Source organism: Scatophagus argus, chromosome 4, assembly GCF_020382885.2.
Source record: "Scatophagus argus isolate fScaArg1 chromosome 4, fScaArg1.pri, whole genome shotgun sequence".
NCBI classification, from domain to species: domain Eukaryota; kingdom Metazoa; phylum Chordata; class Actinopteri; family Scatophagidae; genus Scatophagus; species Scatophagus argus.
In genome coordinates this window covers 6530985-6547677 of record NC_058496.1, presented here as the reverse complement: position 1 = coordinate 6547677, position 16693 = coordinate 6530985, and the positions used below count along the sequence as shown (strand labels likewise).

The 16693-nt window shown below is 45.2% G+C and overlaps 1 protein-coding gene across 2 annotated transcripts; it reads right to left on the bottom strand.

Annotated features, from left to right (window-relative positions):
- Positions 1-1135: 1135 nt before the first annotated feature.
- Positions 1136-16692, bottom strand: disp3 (dispatched RND transporter family member 3). Of its 2 annotated transcripts, XM_046387135.1 has the most exons (23): positions 16313-16692; positions 16119-16221; positions 15342-15443; positions 10425-11420; positions 10105-10324; positions 9878-10014; positions 9642-9776; positions 8391-8551; positions 8076-8215; positions 7871-7962; positions 7582-7746; positions 7048-7209; positions 6820-6966; positions 6592-6728; positions 6294-6463; positions 6064-6194; positions 5570-5754; positions 5331-5457; positions 4954-5099; positions 4708-4867; positions 4470-4583; positions 4192-4367; positions 1137-4001 (listed from the first exon to the last, which is right to left on the bottom strand). In XM_046387135.1, exons 4-23 carry the CDS (start codon positions 11410-11412, stop codon positions 3645-3647), a joined length of 4050 nt encoding a protein of 1349 aa, XP_046243091.1. In that variant the 5' UTR covers positions 11413-11420; positions 15342-15443; positions 16119-16221; positions 16313-16692; the 3' UTR covers positions 1137-3644. The 2 variants fall into 2 exon arrangements, with proteins under 2 accessions (XP_046243090.1, XP_046243091.1); XM_046387134.1 differs by having other exon boundaries at positions 1136-4001; positions 15342-16221.
- Between the last annotated feature and the right edge of the window lies 1 nt (position 16693).

The following is a 16693-nucleotide window of genomic DNA, read 5'->3' as shown; positions in this document are numbered from 1 at the left end:
GCACTGCACTGACTGAGCTGCTGCTTGAGTGCAATCCAGAACATGTGAGCAGGAGGAGTAAAACAGAACTGAGGACTTAAATGTCACACCGGTCTGTGCTTGAAATAAGTTTCAGGGTTTTTTTTTTTCTAACACCCTGCAAAAAATCCAAATATAAATATCCCTTCTTTGTGTCATCTCTGATTCACTATTTATAGACGCCGCTTGTCATTGAGACTAAAGTCGGAAAACATTTCCTTTTCCACCTTGCTAAATATTCATTCCCTGACACGTAACCTCACTTGCCCTCAATAATTATTCCATTACTATTCTGTTGTGCTTTTTCTTTTCATGAAACTACAAGGGGCAGAGCAGCGCTGTCTCGTGGAAAGCTGCCAGTCTGGCACGACTGAAATAAGGCTTCTAGTTAACCCAACAAAAAGTACTGCAGACTACATGCAGATGCAAGACTGCAGTCTGGGTGAGGCGCAGTTCAAAAGGATCAAATCATATCACATTCATGAAGAGATGAGTCCTGTGAGGTGCAGGTACATCACCTTTTTACAATAACACATGTTTTCTTTGAACGATTACACACATTTTTCCAAATTTTCATTTAAGCCTATGAGGGTAAAAGAAAGAGTAAAACCGGTGCTTCTATTTAGATTATAGAGGAATTAACACAAATAAAATTGATGCAGAAATTTTACAGAAAGGAACAGAGGGTCTTTGCTTCAGTAAGGGTCAGACTGGATGCTTCAGGAAACATCTTTTCCTTTCAAAATAATATTATCTCTTTATACACCAGCTGCACATACTTATCATTTGCAAGAAAATGAGATCTTCATACAAGAATTGCAGATGTAGAAAAACAAAAATCACCTTCACAGTGACATTCAAACCGACAGTGGAGACGCAGGCCTACTCAAGGTTGGCTACAAGCTGCTTTTTTTCTCAACTGCAACACAATGGATTTGGTGCTCAGTCAAATAAAAAATGATGCTCCAGAACAAAAGCCTTTTTTCTGCTTTTACTCAAGATATTTGTTTACATCCTTCTACTTCTGTCTTCCACTCTATGTAGAACAACTTCCTTTACTTTAATAACCAACATGAAACATTCATGTGCTGCAATTCAATGTAAAATCTGAGCCGCTTCATATGAATTATTAACAAGAGCCAAACCGGAGATGTGCCGCTCTCTACTGTAGCTCTCTGTGACTGTAAAGCGTGTGACAGGTCCTCATTCTGCTCCGTTACATAACAATGCAGAAGAAAGCAGCGCTGAGCTTTCACAAAAGGAAAGACCCGAGGCTTTCTGCACCTGTTTTATTTGACGTTCACAAACAACAACACACACAAAACAGAAATATACTGCTCTTGTCACAGCTGAGTGTGTCATGTGGTTTGACAAATGGCCCTCACCTTCACTGCAGGGCAGAGCGGAGCCGGCGTCGATGGGCACAGGAGTGGTGCTTTCGTGAGTGCAGAGCTGGTTGGTTGGTACACAGGGCACACCTGAGGACTCATTCAGTAGGTGCTGATCAAAGACCTTGAAGCAATCTGAGACTGAAGATATGAACGTGTGAAAGGCTCAGAAAAATGATATCTTTATATTTGCTCAAGGAGGCCTGCTACACTTAAATACAAATTTGAGGTACTTATATGTTGAGCATTTTAAATTTTATTCACTCCATGACATCTCAGAGGCAAGTATTGTACTTTTTTACTCCACTCCATCTCACAGCAGCTTAGATGCTTGACAGATTACAGCTTTTCTCTTTCTTCCTGACTGGTGTATCTCCAAATGTGGTGATGTTGAATGCCTGCGATCAAATGAAGGATTTGATTTTTTTTAAACTAAACATTCTATTTAAAAACCCTCTTGGATTCAAGTTCAGCACATACCGGTGGGTTCGGAGTGCGGACCGGTAGCTGGAGAGGTGCCGGTTCACATCCCTCACACTGCCGGTGTGCCCTTGTGCAAAGCGTCGAACCTCCAGAACCTCTTTTGTTGTTGTTGTTCATACAGAATATGATGCAACAGTATATAAAGAAGTTAAAATGAGCTCAATCCTAAATGTACACATGAATGCAGCAGTAATATTAATCCAAAAACATCACATACAATAGCAAAACACTGAAAGTAACCCTGTTACGGCACAATGAGCATTTTTACTTTTGATTTTGCTGATAACACTTACATACTTTTACTTATGTAAGATTTTGAATGGAGTATTTCCTCAGTGTGGTATTAGTACTCTTACTTAAAGGCATAATATGCAGCATTTTTCTTAAAAAACAAACAAACTATAAACTCTACATACTCTATACAATACAAAAGTTATTTCCCGCAGTCATCCCTTACGAGCGTGTGGTGTTGTCTGCATGTGCAGAGACCCTGCTTGTCTGTATTTCCTTCGTGGTTTGCTCTGTTGGGACGTTTTTGGGGGGTCAGCCCTTGTGCAGCCACCAGGTCACAGTTGTCTCCGTCTCTCTCGGCGTGTCAGACGGCTGCAGGTCTGTCTGTGTGAGCTGCAGAGCGACAGGCAGCAGCAGAGAGGCAGGATGAAACTGCACTTCAGCTGTACTCACTCAAAAATCCAGGGGGTTGTGCAGATGCCTGGGCATGTTAATTTGTGTGATACAATGAAAAAAATAACATTTTGTTTCTCTGATTCACTGCTCTGTACACTCGCTTAGCTCACTTGACCACTGCTGCTCCCTTTGCCTCTCTCTTGACATTTAAACTGCGAAGGAGTGGAGAACTTTGACTTCTGTCTCTACAACCAGCAACCAAAATATTCTACATGTTATGCCTTTATGTAAAGGATCTGGATTATGTAAAGGATCTGGATTCTTGTTCCACCTCGGATCTTGTGGTAAGTATTGGCATGCACAACTCTTCAGAACAAGTTTGTGCAGGCAGCATCGGGAGGTTGGCTCAGGATGTACGACAGCAGCATACTGAAACATTTACATCACATTTAACAAAACTGTGCACAGCATAAACCTGACTATCACAACTTTTAATCCAGCCACGTTAGGACATCATAACCTTTTGTTACAAGTGTGGCTGAGAACACATTCAGTGAACAACTGTGAGAACACAAAAGTTTCACAAGATGGCCATGAGTCATGTGAACCAACACTGATCTTCACGGACGTCAGAGCGCAGCACCCTGACGGCGTTCACAGAACAGTCAGAGGCTCTTCACACTACAGTAAGTTGCACCAATGATGAAAGAGGCGACTCAGCCAGTGTTTCCCAACATTTACTCAGATCATCTCCACCTTTGGCTGACGGCAATATCGGATCAAAAAAAAAAAAAAACCTCAGCTGAATCATCTTGTCAATCCAGAAAGGTCATCCCACCGCTGTGAGTCACAGACATTTACACCAGATTTTAGTGGAGGTACCCAGTGGGTAATACTTCAAATACTACACTCCACTGATCAATACAAATGGGAACAAAAATGGATTCTGTGAAGACAAACAGCTTTGAATTGTGGATTTTGACATCTTTGTGCTGTAAAATACAAGATCATTCACTGATCTGAAACTCCTCCTGAACATGGAGGGAAATGCAGTGCTTACAGTTCTCAAATTTGCATACAGAGGAACTCCTCTGTCTGACATCAGCGTGAGTTGGAGGACAGTCGTGTTTACGTGCTGATTGATTGCCCAGCCAACACTCCCAGCTGTCCTCCCACCCAGCACACTGCCGCTCCCAAGGCTGCAGCCGCCATCACAGCCAGACCGGCCTTCAGCACGGCGTTGGGGGATCTGCTGAAGCGGGCAGGGGCCATGCATGCCAACATGGACACAGTCACAGTCAGGGTGAACAAAATGGAGACGGCGGTGTTAATGGCCACTATTTGGCCAAACTTGGCGAAAGGCACAATGACACAGAAGAAGAGGGGTACTGTGGAGATCACTGTGGTGACGGCACTGGACACTATGGCAACGCCCACATGGCTCACTGCCTCCAGGGTTCGCCTCTGCCTCTCAGCTGGCGGCTCCTGCAAACGCAACGCGGTTCAGTAAGAGGAGCCGCTCCCCTTTATTCACGAGCCTTCAGGGCACTTTTCGCTTTATTAAATCCTAAATCTCACTCATTAGCTTGTTTTAGCATGTGTGTAAACAGAAAACATGCTGTGGAAGTTTTTCTAATTGCTCATACTTGCTGGTGTGGAGCAAGTTTAAACTCACCACCGAGTTATGACCAGGCGTGGAGGGCATGGTCTCCCCAGCCAGCAGGTATCCCTCCACCAGGTGCAGACAGTAATCCACTGAAGATCCCACAAGTATAGACAGAGAAATCGCCTCCACTGCTCCCATCTCCCATCCCAGCCAATACATCACCGCCACCACCAGACAGATCACTCCTGTTGAAGGTCAAATCTCATATTTACACGCATGACACAAACTCAGGCCTGAATATTCAGTTTTTTGAGTATCACTTCCAAATATACAACTTTGAGTCTTACCCAGAATGGTTATGAGTACTGGCAGCAGCAGCAGAGGATGTGCAGTAAAAACAGCCACAGCTGCCACACAGATGGCCAGGGACAGCAGCAGACTCCAGAGGGCACTCTCCACACCTACAAACAGATCGAAGAGCAGTATATTATCAGGATTTGGCATGCTGCAGCTCTCACATACTCCCATCAATTAATGCCTCTTTGGTTAGCATCTCTTTGACATGCGGCGTCATGTCTCACTTGCCTATGATTTCCATGAAGATCTGCTTCCAGTGCTCGCAGGTCTGGAAACCCTTCTGCAGAGCCGAGGACTGCGGGAGGGAGGCGAGCTGCTCCTGGATGAAGTTCTCCCATTGAAGGAAGTCGGAATAGGTCTGAAAGGAGGATTTCCCCTTGTATGTGGTCTTGCCCGAAAGCAGAGAGGTAAGCATTAGAAGCGTGCTGCTGTGTGATGCAGGGAGATGAAAGGCTGAAAGATGAAGGGACTCACAGACTCAAAGGCCATGGACAGCCAGCGCACCTTGCCTCCGTGCACCCCCACCGCGCCGTGGGAGAGCTGACCCGGGAGCAGATTGGGTTCAGGAAGAGAGTGACACTCAGGATGGAGAAGAGGCAGAATAGACGACAGCTTATTACCTGAAGAAAAGCGACACCACTTTCATTCTCTCGATATATGACTGTTTTATTGGAATTTTATATCACGGTTTACCTTCTTTCTTACGCAATTTACCTCAGAGTTTTATGCTATATAAGATTTTGGGACTGCAACTACTGATTATCTTTAGTATCTATTATTCTGCTGATTATTGTCTTGATTTAATTAGTAATTATTTGATTTATTTAATAACTTAAAATTTTGGGTGTTACCTGAAGGCAAACACTGTGCTCCTCCAGGCTTCACAAGTTGACTGTTGGCACTAATAGCTTTACAGATTTTGCAAAGATGCCCCATTTCCTGGAATATATCGAAGTCTGGATCCAATATAATGCTGCCCTTTGGAGAGAATTGAACACCACATCAGCCACATGAGGATATCATTTACAGATCTGGCTCTACTTTATTCCTGTTGATTATTCAGATACACCAACGCAGATGTGACCCTCACCATATCTCCAATGACGTGGTTGTCCCTGCGATCAGTTCGGTTGACTCCCAGGATGCCAAATACGACAAAAACCATCGCCCCGGTGTCAACCAGAGGACGCACCGCCGGGTGTCCGCACGCACCGCCACTGCACGGGTTGTAGCCAAACGTTTTGGATGGTTTTGTTTTGACAGCAGATGAAGGGTCTTTGGAAACACAATCAGAGAAAAATCTCTAAGCGGCATTTATTTGTACAGTTTAAAAATGTGTGCACAAGTGAAGAACTATTGTAAAACCCTCCAGTGGGTTCTGAGAGTGCCGCTTTAACAAGCTATATTTAAAAGAAGTGTCACGTTGCAGCATTTTCTCCCTTTTTCAAGCACTAATGAGAATAAATGACATAAAAAAGCCATTCCAGCAGTGTGACACATGCAGCGAGGAAATAGTTTTCCTGATGAGCTCACAAACTATCATTATATTAATGATTTCTGTCACTGTGACACCAGCTCGCTCACCGATAGAGAGAGGAGTATAAAAGGTTCCCTGTGTGGGTCCATCAGGCCCAGAACTGATGCCACAGCCAGGCGGGCCGACACACACTCGACTGGGATGAGGTCTCAGGCGACGCTGGGCAAAGTACAATCTCCTACGAGCAGAAATCAGAGCGGAAATGACAGATTGTCCTCTAAAACAACAAGGCGCTCTGTGTAACTCATGCTCTGATTTTCTTCACTCTTGTTTTCACCTGCTGTGCTGCTGCGGAGACGATGCTGCATAAAAGGAAAACTCTGGAGTCCAGCCATGTTGGGGGTCACATGGGGTGGATGTGATCATCCAGCTGGGGTACGGGCGGTACACATGGGAGACGCACACTGTCATTCTGGTGCTGTAATTGCTGTGGGGCTGATTATAAGCCTATTCAGATAAAACAAGATTAGTTATAAGCTGCTTTAGTGATGCATATCAGAGTTGGGAGACATAATGTTACAACTAATTACAAAAAAAATCATTATGCTTTTTTTTTCTCTCTCTCTCTCTCTAACCTGAAATGATGACACCTCTTGATGCTCTGTGCTGCACAGTTTCCATGGGGAAGGAGTGCTGGTGTTAAGGGAGAAGCGGTAAAGGGCTGTAGAGGCTCCAAGGTCCAACTTTGATATGTAAATTGTAAATAATGAGCCTGCAAAAACAGTACAGGGTACAATATGCCAAAATAGTGGAATGGATTTTTAAGATGATGATAATGATGACGACGATGATGATTGTTTTACCTGTTTGGTCGGTGCTTGAATTTGATTTTGTTGAGCTCTGAGGAGAGTTAGAAGTTGCTGAGCTCGGGGTCTGCTGATGTGCAGAAAACTTAAAAGCTGATGAGGAAGAGTGGGTGTACAATGGGTGTGGCTTTTCCATGAACACACCTGCAGAACAAGACATACAATCCAGATATTTTTTGTAGAAGTTAGCTGGTGCGTGCATTTCAATTGCTGCCGTAGCCTCACCTGAGCACATAGGGCAGGAGATGCCCTGACCGCTGAGGTTGCTCCTGAGAGCCAACAGAGTCTGCAGGTTTGTGTCCTGGCGGAAAAGAAGGGGTGCATGAGTGGCCGGCCTCAGGAGACAGCAGCACCCGGCAGATAAGAGCAGGACCAGGAGGAAGACACCTGGGCGAAGATGAAGACAATGATAAACAATGGCAGAGAGGAGGGTGTGATGGAGTGCAGAGAGAGCAGCTGTGGGACACATCAGGAGCAAGATCAATTACAGTCAGTCCTGAAAAGAGGGAGGATGAATACGTCATGATTGGTGCCTGTTCTTCCTCTGACAGACTACAGATCCCCTCAGGCCGCACAGAAATCACAGCATTTTTTAGCAGCTTGAGCTGAAGGTTACGCTCATGTCTAAAGCGTAGATCAAAAGCTTGGCAGATAAAATCTGCAAAAACCAAACTATAGAAATTCCTGATCTTCTTTATGTTTTCTTGAGTACAGACTGATCTTAGCCACCTGAGTTTCCGAGCTTACATCAAATCTCACCTAGAACAGCTTTTCGTCTCTCTACAGCTGGCTCTGCCACCAAGTGCTTCAGGGCCCACTGGAGATTGGTGCTCACCACACCCACGTGCTGCTGCCCTGGAGGCGACAGAGGTGTCTCCACTGACAGGGAAAGAATGGCTGCATCGCCGTCTGTGTCACAGGATCCTGGCCGGAACAATGACAGGGGTTTAGTGGTGCCTGGACAGCAGCATTTTACGGCCTGGACTCATTCCCTTTTCCCATTCTCCCCCCATCATTCATCCAATGCTGCGAGAGATAATAATCTCACCTGGCTCCATCTCCACTGACAGAAGTGCCACATCATCGTCCTCATCTGACAAAGGGCCGAGGCTCGCTGACAGGCCGGAAAACAGCCTCCAGCTAGAGGAGGACGTTCAGGGAGACAGACAGCTGAAGGGATTACATCTCGCCTGTGCTGTCGCCCAGAATGCACACATAACATCACACACAAGCGTAAAGAAATAACGCCTCACCGATTCAACCAGGCATGTTCCTGAGGCTCCACACACTCAGTCCAGACACACAGGGCGGCTGGCATCAGGGCGGACACCCAAAGCCAGCAGCAGCTGACAATGAGTGCCATGAATAGGCCAAAGTCATGCACGGCCGGGATCTAAGTGTCAGTTAAACGAGGTACAGTGTAAAAGACCTTGAAACATTCAATTTGTGCTTATCGCATGAAAATGGCTGTGTGCTGAGAGAGGCAATTCTATTCATCCATTGCAGTGGGGTCATTTACACTTCCTGCACAGATCCTATTAACGGCTGCATTCCTCTTCCATGATTACCTGAGAGAAAGTGTTAGCAGCATAGGCAGCTGCAGTGGTGAAGGAAGTGAGAAAAGTAGCTCGCCCAGCTGTTTTCATTGTGTAGATCATTCGCTGCTGCGGCTGACGCAGATGAGAAGCCTGTCTGAAGGTGCTGATGAACACAAATACATCATCCACCCCTGAGCAACAAAAAAAAGAGAACAAAAGAGCTCTTTATTGCATATTATTGTAAATGTACTGCAAAAATATGCCTTTTCAACATAGTATGTAGAATTGGCTGACATTTTGAAAAAAATCATTTATTTACTTTCTTTACTAAGTGTCTGATGAAAAGACTGAAAGCTAGCAGCTGGTAGTTTTACATATGTTAGATTCATGGAGTTTTATGTGCTGGACTCATTCTTTGACTGGTGTTGTAACTTCCTATTTTTTCTGGCGGTCTTACAGTGATGACAAGTTTGAGGAAGTTAGTGTTTCAGGCCAGCCAAGAAATAGTTCAGTACAAACCTCACTATATACACTAGACAAAAGTATTAGGACACACCTCTTTATGGTTGAATTCAGCTGTTTGGATTGGGCTCGGCCCTTTACTTCCACTGAAGGGAAATCTTAATGCTTCAGGATACCAAGACATTTTGGATAACTTTGTGTCAACTTTATGGCAACAGTTTGGGGAAGATCCTTTTCTATTCCAGCATGACTGTGTCCCTTTGCACAAAGCAAAGCTCCATAAAGACATGGCTGGATGAGTTTGGTGTGGAACAACTTGACTGGCTCACACAAATCTCAACTCCATCCAACACCTTTGGATGTGCTCGTGGAAAGCCTTCCCAGAACAGTGGAAGCTGTTATAGCTGCAAAGGGGTGAGGGGTGTCTACTCCATATCTCCATATGTCTGTGCATTTAGAATATGCTGTCATTAAAGTCCCTGTTAATGCAATGGTCAGGTGTCCCAATTACTTGTCTATCTAGTGTATGATGTTTTTTCTGCTTTGGCGTTTGTAAGGATTAAACAAACAAGACATAACATATGAATTTGTGAGCTTTAGGGATGCTGGTCGGCAGATTTTGTCACTGTAGCACAGAGCCATACTGGCTGTTTTCTCCTGTTTCCAGTCTTTATGCTAAGCTAAGCAAACCAGCTGCTGGCTCGAGCATCATATTTAACATTCAGACATGAGTGTGGCATCAGTCTCCTCATCTAACTAATGGAAACAAACCAGAACTATTCCTCAAATGAAAATGTTGTTGCATTTCCTTTCCCTCACCAATGCCAATAATAACAAAGGCTGCAACTCCATTGAGGATGCCGAGGTACCTCACGCCAAAGACAACATGGTAAAAGAAAAGAGCCATCAAACAGCTCAGTCCGATGCTAGCGAGTCCGAAGAGAGTCAGAAATGCTGCAGACATGAGGAAACAAACTTGTAAACATTCATATGTGGCAGTTGACTGTATATGTACACAACAATGGAAGTGGAAAAAGGAAGAGGTCATACTGTACCAGAAAAGGAGGTAAGCACATAGACGAGCACAGTAATGCAGGCTCCACTGATGACAGCCAGCATCATATCATTGTGGAAGGTGTGTCTCACCTCATTATCAAACAGCTCTGTCCCCCCATACAGCACCTTCACTTGGCTGGAAAAAGGGGGGCAGATAGAAAATAAACATCTAATTTCAACTGTAATCACTGACAAAAGGCCAATAACGCAGTCATTTTCTCCTGACCTGGTAGATTGCTTGGCCAGGATGTCTGCGTACTGAACCACAAAGTTTTTGAAGCGAGATCTTTGCTCGTCAGCTCGGTCCTGCAGGGAGTAGAAGGAAGGAAGAGGAGCTCCAAAGTGGATCTCACTGCGTAAGAGAGAGGAGGAGAGGTGCTCGGGGGACAGACTCTCATCCACGTACCAGTAGAACTGTGGGTGTGTGATGGCCAGGCTCAGAGAACCTGGGAATACATAGACAGCAAATCAGCACTGTTAAGAGGACTCTTACGGGTATTCCTTCATGCTTAAAAGTTGTTCCTGCTTTCTTCACTGTGGACTCACCTTGAATATCAGCAAGATCTGGGCCCATGCCATCATAATATATCTTCCCTCCTTTCTCACTCGGGAAGAGGTAAGACATGAGCGAGCTGGGTGGGGAGCAGTAGGATGGTCCCAGTGGCAGATCCCTCAACATCTCCAGAGGTTTCCAGCAGAACTGGTGAAACTGCGGGTGCTGCATGAGCAGATGCTCCACGTGGTGAATCGTCTGCAGACGTTCTGGGGTAAAGATGTTGCGGTCGCCCTCCCCTTGAGCCACAAACACCAGCTCGATCCTCCACAGGGCCTGGCTCTGCAAGTAGTAATTGGGAACAAACCTGCGCCTCCTAATGAGAGGCAAAGTGGAATTTCCCTCCCGTGATCTCTCCTCGTACTCCTGCTCTTTGTGATCTGGGTTCTTGTGCTTCCCTGCTTCCTCCTGACCCAAGTCAGGGGCTGTCCTTTTATCTCTGTCCGGTGTGAATCCTCTCTTCTGATCATCTCCTGCATGTAAAGGCTCGTTTTTAGGAGCAGAGGGCCTCATTCTCTCGTTATCTGTCCTGTTGAACAGTCCCTGTCTGCCCAGCTCCTCCAGCAGAAGCTCCCGCAGGGCCTCAGACTCGGTGTTATCTAAGTCTCGCCTACGTCTGTCCCAGGACCCCAGCTGAGACTTTACAGCGATGGTGAGGGCATCGAAACGCTCAGCAGAGAAGTGACTGTGAACCTCAAAGGCACTGTAGGAGAGGTCTATGTCCAGAGGAGGGCAGTAGAGGAGCATGTAGGCAAACAGGGTGCAAGGTAGTAGGACAACTACCCCTAAAACCACTCCACTGGCACAGGGCTGTGTGTACACCCACGCCACTACCCTCCACAGCCCACACACCACAGCCTCCTCAGAGAAACAGTGCTGGCCTGCTGCTTGTGGCTCTCCATCTTCTTCTTCCTCCCCCCCCTCATCTTCCTCCCCTCCCCAGCTGGTCTGAAAAACTGGTGGCTCATCCTCCACATCCATGCTGACACCTGTCAGGGACACATAACACAGCCTTATCACTGCTCACCTAGAGCACCACCTCTCCGTCTCTTCGGTCAGGTGAACACGAGGGCAAAATAGATGTTTGAACTACCAGCAGCTGACAAGAGCGTGAGATAAAATGAAGGACAAGATAACTTCCAAAGTTTCACTCAGCAAGCAAAGACGTGAGAATTAAGTCTGTCCTCAAGCAGCTGTCAGCCAAGGGTCTCTGCTGACTGAGGAGGGGAGACCTTTTTTCCTCAAGGGGCTTATAAGAGAAAATGGTTGGCTGGGTCCCGCTTTAAGATGCTGATCACAAGAGCTTGAGGGTGGAAATCTGTGATTTAATTCCTCTCTCTGTCAAGCCATCATCACCCCGAGAGAGTCTGCTGATGACTTTCTATGTATCAGCACTCAAAGTAGCTGTGTGTGCTCTGCAGCAAATTAAATCATCTCACTTGTCTAATTACTGACAAGAAGAGTGAGTGGGATATTAGACACAGTTGTGGAATAAGAGAGGATTTATCTCTCTTTGTGAGAGGCAGCCTCTGAATAATAGTGTCAAGAGGTGCCCACTCCTTTATGCACGTGATGCTGGAGACAGTTTGCATTCAAGTGGCAGTGAGCCCACTAACTGCAGCAATTTATCTATTCTCTTTAGAACTGTGCTTTAAGGTCAGCCAGGTAAGACCATGAATTTTGATTATGTATATAGGATAGCTGAGCTCAGCTCTGTAGATGAGCTGAAAATCCATCAGAAAAATATAAGAATTTACAAATTATACCGTCAAATCGATACTTGTAAATGCGACTCATGAGAGACAAACCCTGGAGCTACAAATGAACTGGATGCTTGTTGATTAATGGGATTTTTGTTTGTGCTCTTACACTTGAATAAACTTCATTTCACGGTGCGGCTAAAGAAGAAAATGTACTTGTGTCTGCTGCAGAAAATCACCTTGTGTGCGGTCACTGTGTCCACAAAGTCAGCCCCCAGTTCGCTGATAATAGTTGTGTTTCATGGCCACATCATTATCAGCCTCATTCTCTGACAGTTTTTAATGTTCTTAAATGTCTACATACACTAATGCAGTTTAATGCTTGATTTTCCCTTTTATGTTGAAAACCAATAGCTCCATTGTGTCTAATACTCTGCGGGGGGGGGGCTATTTTGGGTGATTTTTACTCTGCACTTCTTTTTATTAATCACCATGTCATTTTACTGCACAGACAAGGACACCAGTGCACCTCTTAATGGGAGAGCAGCAGCCCAGCAACTGCCCACGCAGCATGAACATCCTCAGCTTTCAGAGGACACATTCATTAATGATGTTGTTAAAGTTTGGTTTTAAGGCGAGAAAACAGGGAACAAAAGAAAAAGTCATCTAATTATTTTCTGCTACTTTTGAATCACGATGCCTCATTTTTCTATAACAACAAAGAAAATGATTTGTTCCAATTTGCAGGCTGTAGGGGACAGCATTATTGGTTATCCACAGCCGTCATAGGCTGTTATTTCAAAATGAGCTCTATTATGTTGTTTTCCTTTTTCTTTTTTTTAATGCTATAATGAAATCAGCTTTTTCTTCTTCAGACATTTTTCTGTCCGAGTAATATGAGCAGTCCTATGTGTGAGATATAATCATGCATTTGCAGCAAATGAAATGGAATGCAGCTGCTAATTTTGTAAATTAGATTATTGCAATCCTGTTACATCTCTGCCTCTCCAGCTTGCTTTGATGATGATGCTCTCATCAACAGAAGATGAGAGGAGGCACAGAGACAAATATGACGAGAGAGGTGGGATGGCGGGGAAAGCAGGGGGAAAAAAAGACCAGGAAATGAGTGAAGACACACACATCACAGCAGTCACAACAAACAACCAGCACCGTCAGAAATCTGCGAGAAGAAACTGTTCTCTTCTGCTATTTAATATTCATGGAAAAACCATCTAAACGAGAGGACTATCGACACATCTCCATTTCCACGTCTGTTTCAACATCAAAACAGGCTGATTAGTGGTGCAGATGATAACGTCTGACAGTCTGAGGAACTCATTAGAGACTGATATGCAGACTTGGTGCTTGGACACCGAGGCAGAGCTCTAACGCCTGCTGCTTCAGCAGAAGGCATGCAGGTACATTGGAGCAAAGATACAGTGATGCACGGCCTCAGGGACGCATCCTTTTCTCTCTCCTTGATGAGCTTCTTTGCATCCACGAACATTGCACCTCATGTACAATAATTATGAGCGGCGTACAGCTGCAAAGCACTGCGAGCGGTGCAGAGTCTGCTATAACTAATGTGTTTACAAGCTCCCACAATTGTTCGTTCAAGATTAGGAGTACACAGTCGATTTAAACCCTTCGCAGGTGTGGATTAAAAATAAAGTGCAATTTAGCATCCTGTTTTCTGCATTCGCTGGAATAAAAGCTGTCTCCCATATGGCTCAGTCTATACTAAACTATGTCGTTCTTGAGTGAGGCTGTTCTTTGTATATAATGCAGAATTTACAAAGATAGGTGACAGACAGATGCACTGAGGCCTGAAAGGAGCATCTATTTGCATCCTCTGAGGTTTAAAATCTTGCATTTATTGCCTGAAAGATGAACCAGCTCTCGTATTTATGTATGCTCTGTCACTGTGTATGGGATACTCTTGCCTTCCCCTCCTCCAATTTAAAACTCAGTGTTTAACTTTCTGTGCAGCTTTTTCTATTGAATTTTTTAACAAGTGCTGCCCAGGTAGCCACGCTGTACCTGCCTCCTTGTTTTGAGTACAGCAGCTGTACCCGATGGGCCGTGTTATGCAGCACAGAGCTCTGTTGGGCTGTCTCGTGTGTCGTGTTCAGTCAGTTAGGAACAAAAAGGGGTGGGGGGTGGACACAGTAAGCTCAACAGTACCAGACTTTGCTACGTATTTTTCCTCCACAAAAGATGTGGATAAGCTGAGTGTCAGCGTTTTACTCTCCAGTACACCTCTGGGCTGTGTCTGGAAGGTGAGGTGAGAGCTCTGAGCAATCCCAGCCTGCTGTGAGCCCAAACCCATCACCTATAATCACCTCTCTCATCCCTCCTTTTGCTCGCCATCCCTCACTCTAGTGCCCTTTTCCTCCCTCCAATCACGCTGCTTCTTCTCTGCATCTCTATCTTGTCGACAAAGGTGAGAGATTTGTAACCTTCATTACTGACAGCAGCTAAAAATAACCCCATCCTCCTCAGTTTATCTCCTCACCATCTCATCCAATATGGATATCACATGCTGCCTCCTGCCCCACACACAATCAGCCTGGTGGAAACTCAGCCAGCATACCACCTCATTTAAACGGGCATTGATTTCAGCACTAGTGCTCTACGAATACATTTCTTATGCATGGGCGCTCAGCAGTATGTTTATAGCAGACGTGCCTTTTATTATTTCCGCACTGTGAATCCAGAGTCAAGTCAAACTCTCCAGATCCATTCGCACCTAACGGCAGTGTTCATTTTCTTTTTGTCGATGGATTCGTGCTCGCACTGAGGGAAGCGCAAAGCCGCGTGCACTGTGCGTGAAGCATCCTGGGGTTGTACCATGCCATTTCTCTCACTCCCCTGAATAAAACGGCAAGAATAAATGAGCCCCACTCCACCATGATTTTCCATCAAGTTTTCTTTTTCTAGCAGTACATAAACAACACATTCAAACACACAATGGAGCCCATTTCCCAAAACTTATCTGCTTCAGAGTTACTCTGATTAACAATGCCAGCACTCCAAGCTGCCTGTAAACACATAAGATGAGGCTTTCCTGATTTTTTTGACTTTCTCTCACTCTCCTGAAAACTGCACAGTTTACTGTCATCAGTGACTCATAATTCTATCAGTTAAATCAGGCAAAACCCCATCACCCCATCAAAGCAAATGTGTCTGCAACACTGAGGAAACACTTACCTGAGGCTGATGAGATAAGAATTACAGGTGGAGCGTTCAGGCCTATTGGGTCCACTTGTGATGTGCTGAACTTGTGCTCTGAAATTTCATCCCCTTCATGCTCTGGTGTGGGGGAAAAAATCATTTACTGCTTTTTTGGTCATAGTTAATAACTCATCGAGAGAGAGAGAGAGAGACCGAGGGAGAGAGACACCGAGGGAACCCTCACAACAGAATGACACACAAAAATCCACTTTGTCCCCCCACACACTCTGAAGAAATCTCCTAATCTCTTCAGTTAATAATGTGATGTTTTCCTCTCCTTTTATGCTCCCCGGTCCATTCTCCCTCTCGTGTACCCTCCTCGCCTCTCTTACCCGGTTGTCCAGGCGACAGTGAGAGACATTTCTTCCCAGAAGCTCCTCTCTCTCTCTCTCTCTCTCTTTCCCGTGGCTTTGTTCAGCTTGCTCTGCTGACTGGCTCACCCGTGAAGGAGAGACAAGGAGGGGGATGCAGCCCGAAAACCTCCCGCAAACCACTGGTGGAAGGCAGAAGAGCCCAAGGGGATTTTAGAAATGAATCAAAGTGTGTTTCGGACCGGTTCCACTTTAATTCACTTTGGCTTTATGTTACCAAAATGATGCAGTGGTCATGATGTTGCAGCAGAGCCCCCTCCCTTTCTGTCAGAGTTGGTATGGTCTAGTCTAGTCTCAGTTGGTGGGGTGTGTTATAAGAGGGTGATCAGAATAACTGGCTTGTACAGTGGGAGACAAAGTGCAGACAATTTAAAATAATTACCTGAAGTAAGAGCGTTAGTTTTTCCTTATGGAGCACAGTGCTCTCACAACAGATGACAAGAAGCCGTCCTGTCTGGCTTTCTGTTGCAGATGCTCTCCGGATGCTGCCAGTAATAGTTAGCACTGATTTGACTTGTGTGTTCGCCTTGTTGTGTCATTAATGCTATCACCCGTGCTGTTAGAGCCCACACTCACTCCCATCTAACGCTGATGAGCAGCTCTTCTCCTCTTACTGCCACATTGAACTCATCCATCTCCTCACTTCTTAACCGCTGTGCAGGTTTAACTTGAGATTTGCTTGAAAGGGAGAAAAAAAGGAAATAATCAGTAATCTTAATGGGAGTGGATATCCCTGAGGTGAGGTTTCACCCTATGGAGCTGGTGCAGTGTGGAGCACAGAGGAAACAGGTCTGAAAGTCCTGTGGTCATGCCACTGTGTGTGTGTGTGTTGCCAGCCTTCACGACATTTTGTCTTCATTCTGTTGGTGCAGCTGTGACAGACCAATTGACCAAATAGACTTTTTCAGTCACTTAAGATCAATATAGTGAAGCAGATTGAAGGTAATCACATCTGTT

Bases quoted from the DNA above. Each gene is read 5' to 3' on its own strand.
- disp3 (XM_046387134.1), bottom strand. From the start codon at position 15,465: ATGATTTTTTCCCCCACACCAGAGCATGAAGGGGATGAAATTTCAGAG. The intron at 7,963-8,075 runs GTGAGGCGTTAT...GTCCTCCTCTAG, and splicing joins GAACATGCCTGGTTGAATCG to CTGGAGGCTGTTTTCCGGCC. The intron at 7,747-7,870 runs GTGAGATTATTA...TGTTCCGGCCAG, and splicing joins GTCAGTGGAGATGGAGCCAG to GATCCTGTGACACAGACGGC.